Source organism: Crinia signifera, chromosome 1, assembly GCF_055691185.1.
Source record: "Crinia signifera chromosome 1, ASM5569118v1, whole genome shotgun sequence".
Classification (NCBI taxonomy): domain Eukaryota; kingdom Metazoa; phylum Chordata; class Amphibia; order Anura; family Myobatrachidae; genus Crinia; species Crinia signifera.
The window spans coordinates 223,886,505-223,906,253 of NC_139217.1; the positions used below are offsets into that span (position 1 = coordinate 223,886,505).

Sequence of the window (19,749 nt, forward strand, 5' to 3'; positions counted from 1 at the left end):
GCGGCTCGAGAGCCACGGGTTGGCCACCCCTGCGTTAGAGGATCCACGGATACCAAGCAGCAACCTGTTGTCTTTAAATTTCCTTTGTGCACCATCCAGCCGACGCTGCTCACAAACTGCATGCTCGGTGGCACATGGACTGCCATTAATGGGATGCAGTCAAAATCCGGATGGTCAAAATACCGAAAACCATTGACTGACGGTCAAAATACCGACATTTAAAATCCCGAGAAGGTCAAAATACCAACATATAGAATGTCGACAGGTGAAAAAGTCAACATGACTTTCGTTCGACAGGTCGCAAGGTCGACGGGTTTTATCACTGTTTTTTGACCCGACATGTGCCGATGGGCGGTATTTCATGCCCTACCATCCACTAGGGCATGGTGGGAGAATAAAATAGTGTGCGGAGCGCAGCGAGGCACTGTGCCCGAAGCATAGCAAGCGGCTGCGATTGACTTCCAACTGTGTCCATGTTGACTGGGTCGACATTCGGGTAAAAAAAAATAGTGAAAAAACCTGTCGACCGAGTCATGTTGACTTTTTCACCTGTCGACATTCTATGTCGGTATTTTGACCTTGTCGGGATTTTAAATGTCAGTACTTTGACCTTGTCGGGATTTTGACCATGTCTGGATTTTAAATGTCGGTATTTTGACCTTGTCGGGATTTCATACAGAATCCCCATTTATAAATGTCCATTTATCTTGCCGCTGGAGGAAAAGTCCTGCAAACTACCCGGAGCGGAAAGAGGTACTGGAATACCACAGGTGTCAGCAGCCTGCTAACACCACCGCCCACACCTGTCCACAACCATCAGCTTCATCATCCAGCTCCCGGCCAGAGAGACCTTGCAGGTGAGAGACACCGTGCACAGGCAAGCCGCTAACACAGCTTGTATGTCATCCACTGCGGCCGCCAGTCATTGCTCACCTCCTGGAGACGGCAGGTGTGAGACGCCGTGTCTCCAGGCACAGATCATCTGAGAGATTGAGAGAGCAGCCAGTATCCAGGCCACTCCAACCCCCAGCACAGTCGATGCATGATTCTCCAGCTCAGACACACTTGGACCCCTGCCGTGGGTGTTGAGTCCCGGCACCACGGCAGAAACCATCGGCATCTTAATTCCTTATCTACAATACTTAACAACTGGCAAGTAATCTCATATCATATTAGAACTATCTATTTGCACAAAGAATTATAATATTATTACAACATTAACAGAATATCAATTGCCCAGGGTATCAGATTTTTTATTTTTAATACATTATATTATTTTAGTACAACAAATGAAGTTACTATATTAATATGTACAATTATTGTCATTGTTATTAATTAACTGGTGGCCACCCAGTTTGTCTTTGCATAATTTTCACAAAAAATATATATTACTATAATAAAAAGTTTTTTATATTCATATTGATACATGTGTATTCCAAACATGGTGCAATTCAGACTATAATTAAATAGCACAGTGCTTCCACTTCTTTGCTTTCTCATTTTTATACCCCCATACTGGAAGTTTGGAGTCCGGAAGTGCATTTATATTTCTCTTTCGTCCAGCCTGGTGACACAGCTAACCTTGGGATGTAGGAGGGTCCGCAGGAGCCAAGGCACCTATGCTGAAATTCTTCTGGACGCAGGCTCCTCCCCTCTGCATCCTATCATGTTCAAGTTCATTTTAGGTGCCCACAGGAGTGGGTGCTATGCTGATCGGCTGCTGCTGCTGCAGCCGCCGTTTTTTCTTGGATTTTTACTAGAATAGCTAGGTTTTTATTATTTTATTAACTTAGTGTTTAGTGCAGGTTCTACTGAGGTTTGCCTGTGTCCTGGGAGAGTCTAGATGCTAAGATGGCATCAAATGTATCCGCCACGTCTGTCTCTGCAAGGTGGGCCCTTTGGCTCTAGGCCTGGGAAACAGACAGTGAATCAAAGAAATCCCTAGAGTCTTTGGCCTTTAAAGGGGAGCTGCTTTTTGGTTCCAAATTGTAGTCCATCATAAAGCAAGCCACAGGGGGAAAGAATATGTTTCTCCCCACTACAGCAAAAGCTTCAGGTTCAAAAATTTTTTTTTTTTAAACCTGCTTTTCGCTCATCCTTTCGGGGCGGAGCAAAGTTCAGGCGGGAAGAGGTAGATTCCCAGCCAGTAAAGGAAAAGCTTCCAAATCCAGATTTGGTGCCTTTGGAAAGAAGAAGGTGTCAAAAGGAGAGGATAAGTCCTCTGCATGATGGGGTGGAGGCTCCCCGTTCTGGTCTCAGAGTGAGGGGTCGCCTCCTGCAGTTTTGGGACAAGTGGAACATTCCAACCTCAGACCCTTGGGTGATTTCGATTGTCTCAAAGGGCTACCGAATAAATCTCAGGGTGGTCCTCCACAGAAATTTCTTCCAACCCCTTTACCAAAGGAAGCCAGTTCACATACTGCCCTATTGGGGGTGACGTTGGCTCTCAGGGAAAAGGGGGTTGTGGTCCTGGTTCCTCAGGAGGAACGCAAGAAAGGTTTTTACTCAATTCTTTTCTTGGTTCTCAAACCAGACGGTTTGAGAACCTAAGTCAGACCTATAAGTCAGACCTATACTAAATTTAAAGTCTTTAAATCCGCATCGTTGGGTGGATCATTTCCGCATGGAGTCCCTCCCCTCAGTGCTTGGCAGCATAGAGCCTGGGGAATTTTTGGCATCCATAGATATTCAGGATGCATATCTTCATATACCCATATGCAAAGAACATCAGTCATTACTTCGCTTTGCGATAGGGGAGACTCATTTACAGTTCCATGCTCTACCCTTTTGGTCTGTCAACAGCACCAAGGGTATTCACAAAAGTGATGGCTGTCATGGCAGCAGAACTCAGGATGAGAGGAATAGTGATTATTCCCTAATTAGACGATCTGCTATTCAAAGCAGAATCAGAGGAAAAACTACAGGAACATCTAACAGTTGCGTCACAGTTCTTGCAGGGCATGGGATGGCTGCTAAATCTTCCCAAGTCCCATTTAGTTCCCACGCAGGGATTGCTGTTTCTGGGGGTAATTCTGGACACCCACTTGCACCAGGTATTCCTACCAGAGTCCAAAGCAAGGGACATCCGTCAGCTGGTTTTGATGATTCTACAGGCATCAAGGCCTATGGTTTGGCAGGGGGTGAAGCTTCTATGCAAAATGGTGGCGACTTTTGAGACGCTCCAGTTTGCCAGGTTTCATTCCAGAACCTTTCAATGGAACATCCTTTCCTGTTGGTCAGGGAATGCGAAAACCATGAAACAAGAGAGATTACTTCTATCCCAGGAGACAAAGGAGTCCTTATTCTGGTGGATGGACATAGAGATGTTGCAGCTGGGGCAGTCACTTCACTCTTGGGACTGGGTGGTGATAACGACCGACGCCAGTCTCAGGGGTTGGGGGGCAGATGCCCTTCACCTTCGGTTGCAGGGCCTATGGACCAAACAGGAATCCAAACTACCAATAAATATATTAGAACTTCGAGCAGTTTGGAAGACTCTACAACAGGCGGAAGATTGTCTGAAGGGCCTCCCGATCAGGGTACACTCGGACAACGCTACGGCGGTGGCTTACCTGAATCATCAGGGCGGGACTCGCAGCAGGAAGGCGATGCAGGAAGTCTTGCGGATTTTCAGATGGGCAGAAATCAACATTCCTGTTCTGTCTGCTGTCTTCATTTCGGGGATCCGGAATGTAGTTATTCAGACTATGCTAATGGATCGTAAGCCGGTGTCTGCTGCAAATTATCATTGAGTCTGGAAAATTTACATCAGGTAGTGTGAGCGGCAGAAAGTACACACCTCCAGGTTCAAGGTATCCAGATTGTTGGATTTCCTTCAGGATGGTTTCTCAACAGGTTTGGGATTACAGTCCTTAAAGGTACAGCTTTCTGCTCTATCCATTTTCTTCCAGAAAAGGATAGCGTTTTTGAGGTTCAAACTTTTTTGCAGGGTGTTACCAGGTTAAAACCTCCATATAGGCAGCCGGTGGTGCCTTGGGATTTATCATTGATTCTGTCGGTATTGCAGCACCCACCTTTTGAACCGTTAAGGTCGGCTGACCTAAAATATGTTTCTTGGAAATATACTTTTTTGTTAGCCATTGATTCGGCTAGAGCTTTCTCCTGTAAATCTCCACATTTAATTTTTCATGAAGGTAGGGCTGTGCTTCGAACAGTGCCTTAGTGCCAAAAACTTCCTTTCATTTAAACCAGGAGATTGTGCTCCTGGTATTTTCTCCTCCAGAAGGGGCAAAAAATAGGACGTTGGACGTAGTTCGTGCCTTGCAAATTTACGTAGAAAGGGTAAAGGGCATCCGCAAAACGGATCTGTTGTTGGTTCTGTATGAACCAACAACTATTGCCAGGTGGTTAAGGTCAGTAATTGCCTTTGGTTACACCAGGCACCAGACCTGTTCCTTCTCAAATCAATGCACATACCACCAGGTCAGTTGCTTCCTCTTGGTCTGTGCGTCATGGGGCTACGGCGGAGCAGTTGTGCAGGGCTGCCACTTGGTCCTCTGTTCACACCTTTACCAAATTCTACAGGTTCCATTAGTTCGCTTCGGAGGATGCTTAATTTGGACGGGCAGTGATGAGAACTGTCAGTCTGAGCGTACCCTCCCAAAGGACCGGCTCATGAACATCCCAAGGTTAGCTGTGTCACTGGGATGGACAAAAGAGAGAAGGGGATTTTTGTAAGAAGTTACCGTTCGAACCCCTTTCTCTGAGTCCATCCCGGTGACACAGCGATCCCTCCCTTATGCTCAGTAAGTCATACCGTTCATGTGTGTCATGTTATGGTTATATGATTGTGCATATAAGATGTCGGGCATTGTACTGAGTTGTGTATCCTAGTGTGCTGTAGAAGTTGAACTGAAGCATGATGGGATGCAGGAGCCTGCGTAGGTGCCTTGGCTCCTGCGGACCCTCCTACATCCCAAGGTTAGCTGTGTCACCGGGGTGGACTCAGAGAAAGGGGTTCCAACGGTAAGTTCTTACAAAAATCCCCTTATTCTAATGATATTTAATAAGTGTATACGTAAAATGTTAAAATAGTAATTTCATATGTACACTAATGTGTGCACTTATGATGCACTAATTTGACACATCTCTATTATCTTTCCTTGCTATTTTGCATGGAGCAGGTTACTTAGATCCCAATTGTCACCTGTTGGGAATAATGAGGGAGAAAAAAATTCTATGTATGTATAGTGCTCATTCTAGCAAAGATAATTTAAAGTTTATGTTCTATTTGTTCTGTTAAGCATTGTAGAATAGCATTTACTTGTTTCTGTGTCTACTTACCGTATATACTCGAGTATAAGTCGACCCGAATATAAGCCGAGGCACCTACTTTTATAACAAAAAACTGGGAAAACTTATTGACTCAAGTGGGACCCTCACTCGAGTATAAGCCGAGGGGGGCTTTTTCAGCATAAAAAATGTTCTGAAAAAGTAGGCTTATACTCGAGTATATATGGTATGTGTTGAAACTGCATAAGGCATACAGTTTTTAGTACTAGACCCACTTATTTGTTTGTGGTGCTTTAGTTTCAGTGCCTTGCCTTTACAACACATGATCACAGGGGCCTTTGTGACCATTGCTCTGTTGAGATGTTAGATATGCCTGTCCATGGGGTTGTACTGTACCCCAAGGGAGTCAGATTGGGAAGCCCATCTGTCACAGGTCATGCGAGAGTTGGCTTTACACTTGGCTGTTTGCCGTCCATCTCCTCTTATAATAGCGACTGACCAATTTCAGCTTTGGGGGTTCCTCCCTTTAAGAGAACAAAGAAGGATCTCTCTGTTTTTCCATCCTCTGCAGAGCTAGAAGAGCTCCTAGCAGAGGCATGTTCGAATTCTAAGAAAAAAGTTCTAAACTGATGTCCTCCAACAGAAAAGTGGGAAACTCCATCCCCAGTTGATTACTCGCATAGCTAGGTTGATGATCCCTTTTCCTGGGGTATATTTTTGCTAATAAGCAAATGGGGTATTTAGGCGCTTGTTGGAAGGTTGGGGGGGTAGGTAGAATCAGAATAAAAGTTCAGAAATGGGAGGAATGAGACAAACAATGAATAAAATAGAATAAAAATAAAAAAAATAATAAAAAATATAAATAAAAATTAAAATCAAAAAAATGTAAAAAAATGCAAAATAAAAAGAATAATGAAAATGAGTAAAAATAAAAATAAATGAAATAAAATAAAAATAAAAACAATAAAATTAAATTAATAAAACGTGCAAAAAATGTTTACACTCTTTTGTAGAGTTTGAGGGAGCGACAGTCCAGTTATCAAGGTAGTTCTAACTTGCCCTAGCAATCTAACCTGTTATACAGGAGAAGACGGCAGCGTTTCTGCTGTGCAGCGTCTTCCGTGTGCTGCGGGCGGGAGGTGACGTCGCCCGAATCTCCGGCTTCTGTTCGTGACTTGCGGCAGAGGCTTAGAGCGGGTGGCAAGTGTCCTCCTTGCTGTCCTGGTGTCCCTTAAACAGGACCAACGCGTTTCACATCTGTAAAGATGCTTTTTCAAGGATATTAACTTTAAAACTGATTTTTTTATTTATAGGAACTTTATTGCTAAAAACGGAAATGGTCACATCCTGGTGACTTCCGTTTGAGCGGCAACCTCATGGTTGTCTATCTCAATAAAAATAGGGGTTTAATTCCCTTTGACAATTTCTGCACGAAAAATAAAAATAAAAATGAAATAAAATAAAATAAAAATAAATATAAAAATAAAAATAAAAAATAAATATAAAAATTAAAATATGACAATAAGAGTAGAGATGAGAAGAGTATGAAAATAAAGATGAAGTTTAGGTAAAAGTAGTTGAATAAGCATGGAGGGATGGGGAGCAGTGGGAATGGCTCAATTTTCCTGATGTGTCAACTAAAGACCCCAAATATAGAAAGCTGGAGCAGTTCCTTTAAAGCCATTTTTGGCAATGCTAAAGCAGACTAACCAGCTTTATCTTCAGCCTGGGTGGCCAATGTCATTGGCAGCTTGCTTGGATAAAAGTCTGCACTCAGGAACTCATTGTGCTGATCATCTTGCTGTGGTAGATAACATCAAATAAGTTATGGCATACTTAGATGAAGTGCACACTTGATTATAGCACTTTTGCCTCCAAGATTTCCGCTCTTCAGTTGCTGCCAGACATGCACTAGAGGCATTACCTTTCACAAGAAATGTTCTCTTTGGTCGAAAACTAGTCAAAAATTTTCCATGGTAACGATCATAAAATGGCTTTCTTGCCTTCCGCGGCACCCAGTACAATTTTGTCCTTTTGTCTCTTTCGTCTCTCTTGTCCCCGAGGGAAAACAAGAGGTCAGCCTTCATCCAGAGCTCAGGGTTCCTTTGTCAAAATTTAAAACCTGGTCAGTTTATAGACAAACCTCCAAGCAGGCCTACAGCATAATGGGGTGAGTCTCCACCTAGGCTTCACATTTTGGGCTGCCGTCTCTTACATTTTGCTGACCTGTGGCAGGAAACAGATTCCATTTCTCACCTTTCTGGAGCATCCTCTGGTCCAGTTAGTCAGCATAGGTCTTTCTGTCAATGTTGGCAGAGCTGCAAAAGTCCATCCGGTTTCTTCTAGTGGCAGGAGTTATTTTCCTGGTCCCATCTACCCAAATGGGTATGGGTTTTTATTCCAATTTTTTTCTCATGTAAAAGCCCAATGGGTCCTTTCATCCCATTCTTAACCTCAGTATTCTGAACCTTTTCTGAAGGTCCAGTGCTCAGTCGCCCTCATTTGAGTGGAGTGGGTCCTTCCGATGCCAGCCGCCATGGCTGCAGAATGCACAGGGCCCACAAGGCACAACTCATAATACATTTCTTGGAACTTCAGCAGATTTATTGCGCCCTCTCTCAGACGGACAGTGCGACGGCCCTCTCATACATCAATTATCAGGGCGGAAACAAAAGCTTGCCAGCTATGAGAGGTAGGGCTCATGGCATTCTGTGGGCAAAACAATTTCTTCCAACAATTTTCGTGGTTTTCCATTCCAGGAGTACAGAATTGAGATACCCACATTGGCGAGTATTCTGTCTACCCAAAGGGGTTTCAGATGCTGGTTCATAGCTGGGGTCATCTTCCAATCGACTAAATGGTCTTTTGTCGCAACTAACCACATCAGGGATTTGGAGGCCTATCTGTTAGGTGCCCTGGACCTCCTAGTTTGTATATCTGTTTCCACATATAGTCCTCCTAAAGTGCTTAATGCACAGGTTATAGCAAAAGAATGTAATAACCATTTGTGTGGCTTTAGACTGGCTAAAGAGGGCCTGGTATGAAGTCAAATATGGTTGAACAACTTATAAACAGACCTTGGCATGTTGGTTACTGCCTCTGTTATGGCTCATTCCACTTAGTCTGTGTGGGCCTCTTGGATGGCCCATCATCGGGCCTCTGCAGAGCAAATGTGCAAGGAAGTCACATAGTCTTCAGCCCACACCTTTATTAAATTGTATAGTTGTTGACACATTTGTCTCGGCTGATGCAACATTTTTTCTCAGGGTCCTTGGCACTGCTAATTTTCTTCCATAAAAGTCAAGTTTTGGAAGGGGGCGTGGCCTGGCAGCTAAAGGGTGAGGACGTCCATTACAGGAGCTCTGCACTCCATGGTACAAATCACCCTTTTAACCCTACATCCTCTAACACTACCCACCTCTGCAGCCTCTCCCCAGCCCCAGCAAGCTGCGGACACTGCAGAGTGAAGTCCGTGGAATTTGGGAGCCATTTTGGAGGCTCCCGCAGATTGCGGCCTACTCACTACCCAGTGGCCGGGGGCTCGATTTTGAAGTGTACCCGGGCCGGACTTCCGGAGCTGAGGAACTCGGCTGCGATCACGCCTGGCACACCCTGTGCAGCCTACCTTCACCAGGCGGCATCCCTAGGGTCCCCCAGAGCCTTTGGGCCTCCCCATCCTCTGATCTCCACACAGCTGCGTGGGTCCCTCTGTCAGGGATCTCTCATAGACGGTGGCCATCTTGGATCTCGGGGCACAGCCTGCAGCTAAACCGTGTTCAGAGCCAGAGACCCGGGCTTAGGCTGGTTCTGGACCGGGGTCTCTCTCCAGGATCACCAACCTCCTGTTCCACTATATCATCACACTCTGGAGGACCTCGGCATTGAGCCACAAGAGTCACCTTGGAGCTAAGGTACTTCTGTAGTTTCACGGCGCCAGTTTTCTAGTTTCACGTAGTTTCTGTAGTTTTGCGGAAGTACCCGAGCTACTTATATGCTGAGTGAGTACTACACCGTAGGCAATTTACCCGACTCCCTCTCATACTTAAATTCCACCTGATAACATACTTGAGACCAAACTCCATAACCCCCTGTGGGAATTCTACGTGTAATTATGGTTAGATAAAGGATGGATATCACCCTCTGCTCACTTGCACTCGGTGGTAACATGCATATATAATATTTCTACATTGGAACCGACATACTAGTTGGCCTGCGGGGTCTGTGCCGTATTTCCTGCTTCTTTTGATAAATTTTTCTACCAACACATCTACAGCGCTCATTCTGTCATGCCTAATAAAAAAAATTAAGGGCACACTTCCCCCACCTGTGTCTTTTACCAGTCAGAGGGGGGCCCGTGCTTCGAGTCGCACCCCCTTCAAAAAGATCCGACGATAATGAGGAAAGCATTGTCCACTCCTTTGCGATCCCTGGCGTGGACTCTAACTCCACGGACCCTCTCACTGTGAAGACACTGTGCCAAGTCCTTGCGGCATTCAAATCTGAGCTTACCCATGACCTCTCTGCAACTATACGTGAAGTCAAAGTGGAGTTAACGGCTATAGGTGACAGAACGAGTCATCTCGAACGCAAGTTTCAAGAATTGGTGACCTCCCACAATGATCTTATATCCGCACATGATCAACAGCAAGCTGAATTAGAGGCGTTTAAGGATAAAATGGTGGACATAGAAGACAGATCGAGGAGGAATAACATAAAAATCCGAGGAATACCAGACTCAGTGGCCAAGTTGGAGGTTCTGGACTATGCTATGACTCTGTTTCGCAAGCTTCTCCCTAAGGCTCCTTATCGACCGTATCCCCCACCTGCCTAGGCCCCGGTCGGTCTCTGCCTCCTATCCACGAGACATGCTGCTCCGAGGGCACTTTTTTACGACCATAGAGCGAATTCTACAGGCCACTAGATCTTCATCTGATTCGGATACCCTGGGTGGCCTTCAAATATTCCCAGACTTCTCTGCAATGACCATCTCTAAACGAAGAGCCCTGGCCCCGCTCATGGAGGCATTGCGTTCTCAGGAAATTAGATACCGATGGGGCTTCCCAGTGAAATTCATAATCACCCATGAGAACTCATCGTACATAGTTTCTACTCTGGATGCGGGTGTCAAATTACTGACCGATTGGCATATCCCTGTCAAAGTACCCTCTATGGCGAAGAAGCACCCTGCACCTTCAAATGAGTGGTCAACTACCTGATAGAATACATCAATGTCCACTTGATACGGTATTTGAACTTTTATACCACCCATCCAGGATTTCCATTCCTCCAAGACTACGTTCAGATATGTGAGTTTGTATATTGTTATCTAGTATGTTTTCGGTTCCTCCGATTCCCATGTATATCACTGTGCATTTGTTTCCTTTTTTTTCCTTTTCTATTCTCATGTATATCCTTTATATATTAATATTGCACTGTTTAGGGTACGTGGATGGGAATATAGAGCAATAAATCTTAACACCCATATCTCCTGCACGTACCTTTGATATATTCCAACACTTCCATTTACATGTAATAACTTTACCCCGAGTGGTGTCTATATCGCCACAACCCCATACAGTTCCTACTGCATTTTTTCCCACTGCAGTAGTAATGCGGACCCGATATACTGGGCCCTTTTGGTTTTTCCGCCATTTCCCTCTTCACTACCCCTCAGTTTACTCCCCTTTTCCACGCATGGCATACCTGACTTTTTTCTATTCTATACACGTTAAGCTGTTGGTTAACCTCAATCCTGGTTACTTTCATTTAAATGGTACAGGTTTATTCACTGAATGTTAAAGGGTTGAACTCCCCAAATAAGCGTAGGCTAGCTCTCTCCACCTTCTATAAACACAAAGCAGATATAGTGGCCCTGCAGGAAACCCACTTTTCGTCATTAGGTCCCCCCACATTGAAACCGATACCCAGTTGTTTTTTTCGCGAATGGCCCCTTCAAAAGGAACGGAGTAGCCATTCTTTTTCGGAACTCTGTTTCTTTTGAACTACATTCTCAAAGTTCTGACAAAAATGGGCATTATCTTATTTTAACTGGAAAACTGGAAGATAAATTTGTCACCATAGTCTCTCTCTATGCTCCGAACTCTAATCAGGTCCTGTTCCTAAGAAAACTTTGTTTAGTTATAATGAGAGTCCGCAAGGGTGCCCAGATTGTTATGGGGGATTTCAACTTAGTGCTTGATCCGAAACTGGACAGATTTACCCAACCCAGCACCAAGACCGCTAAATCACAGATTGGCCCCTCCTTAGCCTTTCGCAACTTACTTGTGGAATATGACCTATATGATGCTCGGGTGTTTTCCTATGCATCACTTTCATTGCATACTGTAGCTAACTTAGTTCCCAATCTTAATCTTTCAGTTTGGTATGCTAGTAATATGAGAACACTAGGTGATCTATTAGAGTGTGACAATATCCTCCCATTCTCCTCCCTGCAGTCCCGCTTCAACCTCCCGAGCATGGAGCTACTTCATTACTTTCAGATCCAGCACTGGTAAAACAGTTTGTCCAGACCTGTGGGAACCCCAGGCCCAATCCCCTAGGCCATATCGGTGCGCTTATCTCAAAGCAATTTAAAAAAAGATCTATGTTTTTGGTATAGGACCCTTTTAGATTTGATTCCTATCTCCAAATCTAATGCACAGTTGAAATGGGAGGAGAACTTAGAACTACCTATATCCGATGCCCAATGGAAGCAGATATTCATCTCATCTTACCGAATGTCTAGATGTATGAATCACACAGAGATGCATATCAAAATGGTAAACAGATTATACCTAACTTCAGATAGACTTCACACATTTTGGTAATCCTGTTCAAAAAACTGCTAGCGTAATTGTGGAGACGTAGGAGATATCTTTCATATCTTCTGCTCATGCCCCTATATACGGGTCTTTTGGTGTGAGATATTTAAGCTGATCAATGAGGTGCTAAACCTCTCACTTTTGCCTTCTGCGGCCTTAGCCTTGTTACATATATTCCCCGCTGATGTGTTGCCCCACCATAGATACCTGTTGGGCCATATCTGTATAGCTGTTAGGTCAGCTATAGCCCAGAGTTGGAAACAGTCTGCTCCCCCTCCTATCACCCTAGTCACCAATAAGATACAATTCCACTTTACTATGGAAACTGAATGTATGCCGCATTCATCCGCAACCCCCTCCCCATTGGAGAAATGGATGCTATGGCATAAGTATATAACAGATGGTGTGGGTCCCACTTCCTCATCATAACTAGCTTTCCTCCCCCCTCCTCCTATTTCATGACTAGTATAATGCCAATGCATTATTAGACTTGATACCACTAGACCTACGTTTGTTTGGATGCATTTAATGTATTACATTTTCTTATACTCATCGGATTTTATGTATGTATATTTGATGTAGGTGTTCCATATTTGTATATATCCCATGTGCCTAGTTCTGTATCCCCCCTGCCCCTTTTCTTTTCTGTATCTCCCCCCCCCCACACACACACACACACACACACACACACACACACACACACCTGCAGAAAAAAAAATGAAAAGTTTATATTTTCAATAAAAATTATTGATGAAAAAAAAAAGTACAGTTTTGGGAACTGTGTAGTGGAAATACCTTTCTTCAGCTTCTGTGGGCTATGGGAGTAGAAGACCCACCGCGTCTCACCTTGTCCCATAACATAGCTAATAGAACCCTGCAGAACTGTCAACATATGGCATAGTCCAATGAGTTGCAGTTCCATTTGTTTTGGGCTGATGGTATGCCTTACATCCTTTGTGGGGAAAATATTAGAAGGAATAATAAGAGATAGTATCCAAAATTTCTTAGAACAGGAGAAAGTGATAAGTAAAGCTCAGCATGGATTTGTCAAAAATAGATCATATCAGACTAATTTATTTAGCTTCTATAAGGAAGTCAGTAGGGGGCTTAATTTATTACATCTGTTGATGTAATACTGCTGGATTTCGCTAAAGCTTCTGACACCCTGCCTCATAAAAGGTTATTAATGAAACTAGTTAATTTAGGTTAGGAGATAAAATTTGTAATTGGATTAAAAACTGGTTGCGCAATTGGGGACAGAGAGTGCTGGTAAATGGTATACATTCCTGCTGGGGAAAGGTCCAAAGTGGAGTCCCGCAAGGTTCAATATTGGGACCCACCTTGTTTAATATATTCATTAATGATATTGGAAGTGACATAGTGAGTAAAAATTGCAATATTTGCGGATGACACGAAATTGAGTAAGGAAATAAACTCGGGAGAAGATGTGGAAACTTAAATAAACTGGCAAAGTGGAAAATGCAGTTTAATGCTGAAAATTCATTATGGGAACAAAAAATGTACAAGCTACTTATAGCGTAAATTGAGTTATTATAGGGAATTCTGCTGTAGAGAAGGACTTGGGGGTTATCATAGATGAAAAATTGGGTAATAGTGCACACTGCTCAAAAGCAAATCGGACACTGGCATGCATTAAAAGGGGTATGGATTCAAGGGATGACAATGTGATAGTCCCTCTTTACAAGGCATTGGTGAGACCACACTTGGAATACTGTGTTCAGTTCTGGGCACCGCACCTTAAAAAGGACATAAATGAATTGGAACAGGTATAGAGAAGGGCGACTAAGCTAGAAAAAGGTCTTCAATCACTAGAATACAAAGATAGGTTAACCAGGCTGAGTATGTTTTCACTGGAGAAATGGAGGTTGAGAGGTGAAATGATTAGTATGTTCAAATACAGGATTGGAAATCATATGGAACTGGGACATGATTTGTTCACTAACAGGCATATACTTAGGACAAGCGGGTATGTACTGTGGCTTGAGGAAAATAAATTCCGTAGTGAATGAAGAAGAGGATTCTAAACCATTAGAGCAGTAAAATTCTGGAACTCATTGCCGGTGGGGGTGTTGCAGCAACTACTGTTAATGAATTTAAATCAAAACTAGATGCATTTTTGGCCACTAAGGTAATCCTATAGATTATGAATTGCTCAAATCAGTAGTTACAAGTTAGATAGGTTGAACTCGATGGACTAACATCTTTTTTCAGCATTAATTACTATGTTACTATGTAGGGTTCAGGTATGGGAAATCCATGAGCCCATGGACCCCAATTATCAACAAGGCAATGTGCAGGCTTGTGGAGGTTCTGTATCCTGGCAAGGTTTGTTTTTGCTGTTCCGCTTGCATTGCTTGATGACAATTTGCTACCTTTCATGGACTGCATAAACCCCACAATGATGCAATTTTCCAGCGGGAGAATGCACCATGTCATTGATTCCTAGTTGTCCAGAATTGGAACATTCTAAGGAGTTCACAAGAATTGTTTGGTCACTACATATGCCCGATATGAACCCAATCAAGCATCATGGAGTGTGGTGAAGAGGTTCATTCGCATCCATCCCGCACCTACAAATACCAGAGAGCTATGAAAGGTCTTCGGTCAAGTTGCTGCACTTTGCCATGCTAGGCACCTATCTTATGAATGTTGGCACTTCAGTGTATATTCCAGATATTTGCATTTTTTTCTCTCTCTAAATTGATCCAACTATTTAAAAAACATTAGCTAGAATTTGTATGTTTGTGTGTTGAAAGACAATTTATGCTCAAGACGGTAAGCTGATATAGTTTATTTTGTGCCGCCTTTCAGGAAAGAGCCAAAGCATTTTTCTATTTGATCTTCTTTTAGGCCTTACAGAAAACGTTCCCAGCCACGCAGACAGAAGGTACAAGATCAGAAACTTTTAAGGGAAGTGTTTGGTTCCGATGTAATCTCAGAAAGAAGAATAAATGATGATGGCAAGAAGTGTGAGGAAGAAAACGATGATAAAATTTGTTGTGAAGGTTTGTGTTTTCCCTTTGCTACTTTGTTGACACGTGTATTTATAATGAAATGTATTTTATGATCTTCCAATCCACTAGTGAAATAAATCTTTTCAGCAAAGCAAAAAGTTTAAAAAAATCGGGCTTTGTGGTAAATTCATTTTTAATCATTTTTGGTAGCAATATTGGTGGAAAGCTAGGTGATCGTTTTCCAGTGTCGATGATGAAAACTGAATGGCAGATTTACCTTTATGACAACTAATCTATCCTAATTCACTTCATATTTTTGTATCAAAATGCACATACAGTACATCACAAGCTTATATTGGGCTCAGTTACTTGACAGTGACACTTTCCCCCTATAGTAGCTATAATCTTTATCATTCGATTTGGGTTGGGTGTAACTTGTTGCCTGAAAATGTTAATATTATTGTTTTAGCTTGCTCTTTTATTTGTAAAGAAATGTGGCTGCTGTTTTATATTTTATAAAAACTGCACATTTTCTCCTCAGTTTCATAAATTGTAAGCATTTGTTTTATTGGTATAGGCAATTCAGACAGCGACTTATCTCCTTGTCCATGTGTTTTGAAACCCAAGAATGCAAGATATGGCAAAAAGCAAAAGAATAAGTGTTCAAGTATTCAGACTTTATCTGAAGACCACTTCCTTAACTTTACCAGCACTGATTCTCCTTTGGAACTCTCTGTAGAGAGTGAATTTAAGCCGCATCGTATTGTTCCAAAGCTCTATGTTGTACCGGAGGCCAGGAAAATTGTATTTGAAAAGGCACAAATGTCTTGCCAAGAAGCTTTTGAACACTTTGCTACAGATAAAGCTCATAACTGGAACAGAAAAGAATTTGACCGAGAACAAGAAGGTGAACATTCTAGTGATAGTCCCCGGAAAGTGGGTGTTTCCAAGGTATGTGATATCACGTATGTAGAGTATTTAGTCATATCATGCTATTATGGATCTGTAACCTCAGAGAATGTGAAAAAAATATATGTTCCATTTTAAACGCCATGGCTAGTTAAAGAGATGGGGGAAAAAACCACACCCCTAAAGTTATATAACATGGTCTCCTTACCATGTGGCTTTTTTCTTGCCTCACAGCTGACTAAGGCACTTTTTGTATGTGAGTGTAGTACAGTATTTGTTCTTTTTTGTTTACTGTAGAGTCTGCACGGTAACTTTGACTCAGGAGTGCAAAAAAATTAGGGGATGTGGTACTTATGTAGTAGTTGGGCGCCCACTAAGCAATTTGCGATTGCATGCGATTTTGTAGGGTGTGATGGCATTAACTGTACTGCCATTTTTAGCCCCCCCCCACTATCCACACCAGCCCAAAGCGGTGCAAGCGCAGCGTTCCCCCACTATCCACACCACCCCAAACGTGTCCAGCCGACCTTTTCATACCCCCACTATCCATCAATATTTTATACAATAATTGTAACGTGTATGGGCACCTTAAGTATCATTTTACAAGCTGTGTTTGAAAAAAATGCTTATTGGCTGGTCACTCTCTACTACAGTATATCACTTTTTTAAGCTTGATGCATCTGGCCGCAAATGAGGCCAAGATCAAAAGGAGGACAAGATTTGCCAATTTGGAAATGTACCAATATTCTTCCTTATTAAATGAAGTATGTGGTGGCGTAACAAATAGAGAAACAAAGGGGTAAATTTACTGGGAGTTATATTGAAGTTGGAATGTTGCCCATAGCAACCAAACAGATTCTACTTATTTAGCACCTTTTGAATAAAATAACTAATGTGGATTCCCTCTAAATATATAATTTTTATAAAGCTACAGCAAAATCGACAAAAAAACACATTTAAGATCTGGGATTTCTTAATGAATTCTTGGCACCACTTATTTATTTGCAACAATAGAAAAACCCATCCAAAATTTTAATTTGGATCAATAGATTTTAAGAGGTGTGTTTATATGTACATTGAAATATCTATATGTAGATAATTCACTGCTATTCTTTACCCATGTACAAGTAAAATATGGAGGAGAAAGGTCAGTGCTCGCCTACTGGCGATATTAATCTTATTAGGTAGCTGCTGATCTCTTAAGAGGGTGGCCAACCTCTTATAGTACAGTATAAATAAAAGGAAGAGACCTGTGCTGGTTTGTAAGTGAAATGTGCAGTGATATAATGCAAATGTTGGCAGGTTATTTTTTTTATTGGTCACAGTGCCAAAATTACAGACTATAATTCTTAGTTACTAATACCCCTTTTACACCAAAAATCCTGGATCCGACCAGGATCCGACCTGGCATTTGGAACAAGGATCCCCAGCCCCCGTGCAAACCCCCCCCCGCCATTGTCCGGGAGGTGAATGGATGCCGCACGCAGGCATCCATTCACCTCCTCCTCCGCTGCTGTCTGCAGAGTATAGCAGACAGCAGGGGAGGTTGTCGTCATCCCGTCCCCCCCAACCTGCGGATGCTGCGGTCCACAGTTTGGATATCCCCCATTTGTGTAAATGGGAGAAGTCCTGTGTAAAGGGACACGGCATGACCCATTTACACCGCATCTGACCCGCCGATGACCAGGGTTTTCGCGGCGGTGTAAAAGGGGTATTAGTTGCCGATGTTGCTATAGTAGTGCATGCACAGAGTGCAGAAAATGAAAAGCAAATGCTAAGTGGGCAATAAAGTGCGGTAAGGTTAAAGTCAAAAGGTGGTGATGGTAATAAAATGGAAATAATGGGGCAGGGGACAGTCTGGGAAACCAAAATCACAAGTGGAAATCCACAGGTTGGTGGTGCCAGGGGGTTTGCGTCCCATCCCACCCGCAGTGCACCTCTAACCTGTGTGTAATCTGTCGGTCTTCCTCCTGCTGGTCCCTCGATGTCTTGCGGTTCTCCTTGGCACAATTGGTGAGCGCAGCATGCGGACACCATTCTGGCTTCCACAGAGTTAAAGCGGGGCAGGACTTCTGAGTTGGTAGCTGGGGTCACAAATCTCGCAGTGGGGCGGCGGCAGGGAGAACCATCGAATGATTTTTCCCCTGCACCCAAGGCTGCAAATGGATGATTATACAAATCATCCATTCGCAACCGTGCGGAGGTACCGCAGGTGTGAGGGGGTAGGGGGACGGGCAGCATTTGGTCCACATGCAATGCTGCAAAATCCGCAGCATTGCATGTGGACCAGGTCCAAAATGCCAAAATCTATATCGCTTATAGAAAATTATATGAACATATTTTATCATGTGTAACTAACCTCAGAGAAGATCAATATAATTTGGCATGTACTGATAAATGTATGTTGGTGGTATATGGAAGAAATTGTAGATAATATACTTTTTTTTTTTGACAATGTATTAAAATAAAACTTTGGGGAAATAGAATTTTTTTTTTTAAATGCTGGGAATGTAAAATATTCTGAAATGGCTCTGTTATATACTCAAAGTATATAACTTGCCTAATAGAGGGTTTCATCAGGCTGCAGGCATACGTAAAATCTCAACTTGCCTATTGTTTGTTGTCGTGATCTTATTTATAATGAACTCTGATTTCTTACAGGTGATTGTCGATTGATATTGGTCATTGTGCTTTATTTGTTTTATCTTATCCTATAACAGGTTAACTTGCAGGGATGTCAATTGCACAAGAAAACATAATATCAATGTAATATTCTAGTGTGATGAAGTTTCTCACAATAGAGTGTTTAACTGGATACAGGGTGTGCTACCACTGGACAAACATATAGAAATGGGGAAAGAAAAAGATTTGTCTAGGTGTGTGCACCAAATGGAATTATAAAATGTATATCAATTTTATCAATTCATAGAAAAATCTGCGTAGTATAATAAGACAACGTGAGTGAAAGGTAAAGAAAAAAAGCGTGGGAGTGCAGATTAACCCTTTGAGTGCCAACATCTCTGTAGGAGATTTTTAAAATATCCACAAAAACATTCCAGTATTGCTCACATTTGTTATATATATTAGAATACTAGCTGACCCGCCCGGCGTTGCCCGGGAAACCCTTGGGGTTTCTTTATTTCCAAAATTGCTGAGAAATGTCATCTTACAATATGCTGTGCCAAAGACCTAAGATTGTAATTTGTTATAGATTCCACCATAATGCTAGAATGTGTTTGCATTGATACTCAATGACGGCAATGAAATCAGGTGTGGTGTTGTTGTTTGAAACACAACGCTCCTGAGTTGATAACTTGTATGTGTTGATGTATTCCACATCCACTCCTGAGATTTAGCACCTATTGTATGACATATCCTCCAACATCTGAGGGTCAGAAATCGGTACAAAATCAGAAAGGGACGTGGCCACACCTCCATTTCTATACTTTCAAATTGTACAGTTTCTAGGGTGTGTAATTACAGACGCTGAGTGCGAAGGGACCGGGGTGGGCGTTACTTACCCCGCCATAATTAATTAAAAATTCACCGCTCCCTGCCACTCCCCTCACCGAACCTGCAGCAGTCTCTGAGGTCTGGGGATCTGTAAAGCACATGCACCGGGCATCTCTACCAAACAGTGAGGCAGCCCCTGAGTGTGGGAGCAGGTCCACGGGTCTGGCCACATGATGTCATGACGTGACGCACGCTACCCGCACCACTGTAATGCACCACTGGGAATGGGTGCAATGGGCCAAATTCTTCCCTACACCCGCCGAGCCAATCCACTGATC

At 42.9% G+C, this 19,749-nt stretch overlaps 1 protein-coding gene across 2 annotated transcripts in view; it reads left to right on the forward strand.

Moving 5' to 3' along the window:
- KDM4B (lysine demethylase 4B) overlaps positions 1–19,749 on the forward strand; it is a 284,368-nt gene that overhangs the window by 147,102 nt on the left and 117,517 nt on the right. For both annotated transcript variants that reach the window (XM_083179332.1, XM_083179333.1), the window contains 2 exons: positions 14,946–15,100; positions 15,627–16,000. In XM_083179332.1, the coding sequence (XP_083035458.1) occupies positions 14,946–15,100; positions 15,627–16,000 (529 nt within the window). The remainder of the gene's footprint in view (positions 1–14,945; positions 15,101–15,626; positions 16,001–19,749) is intronic.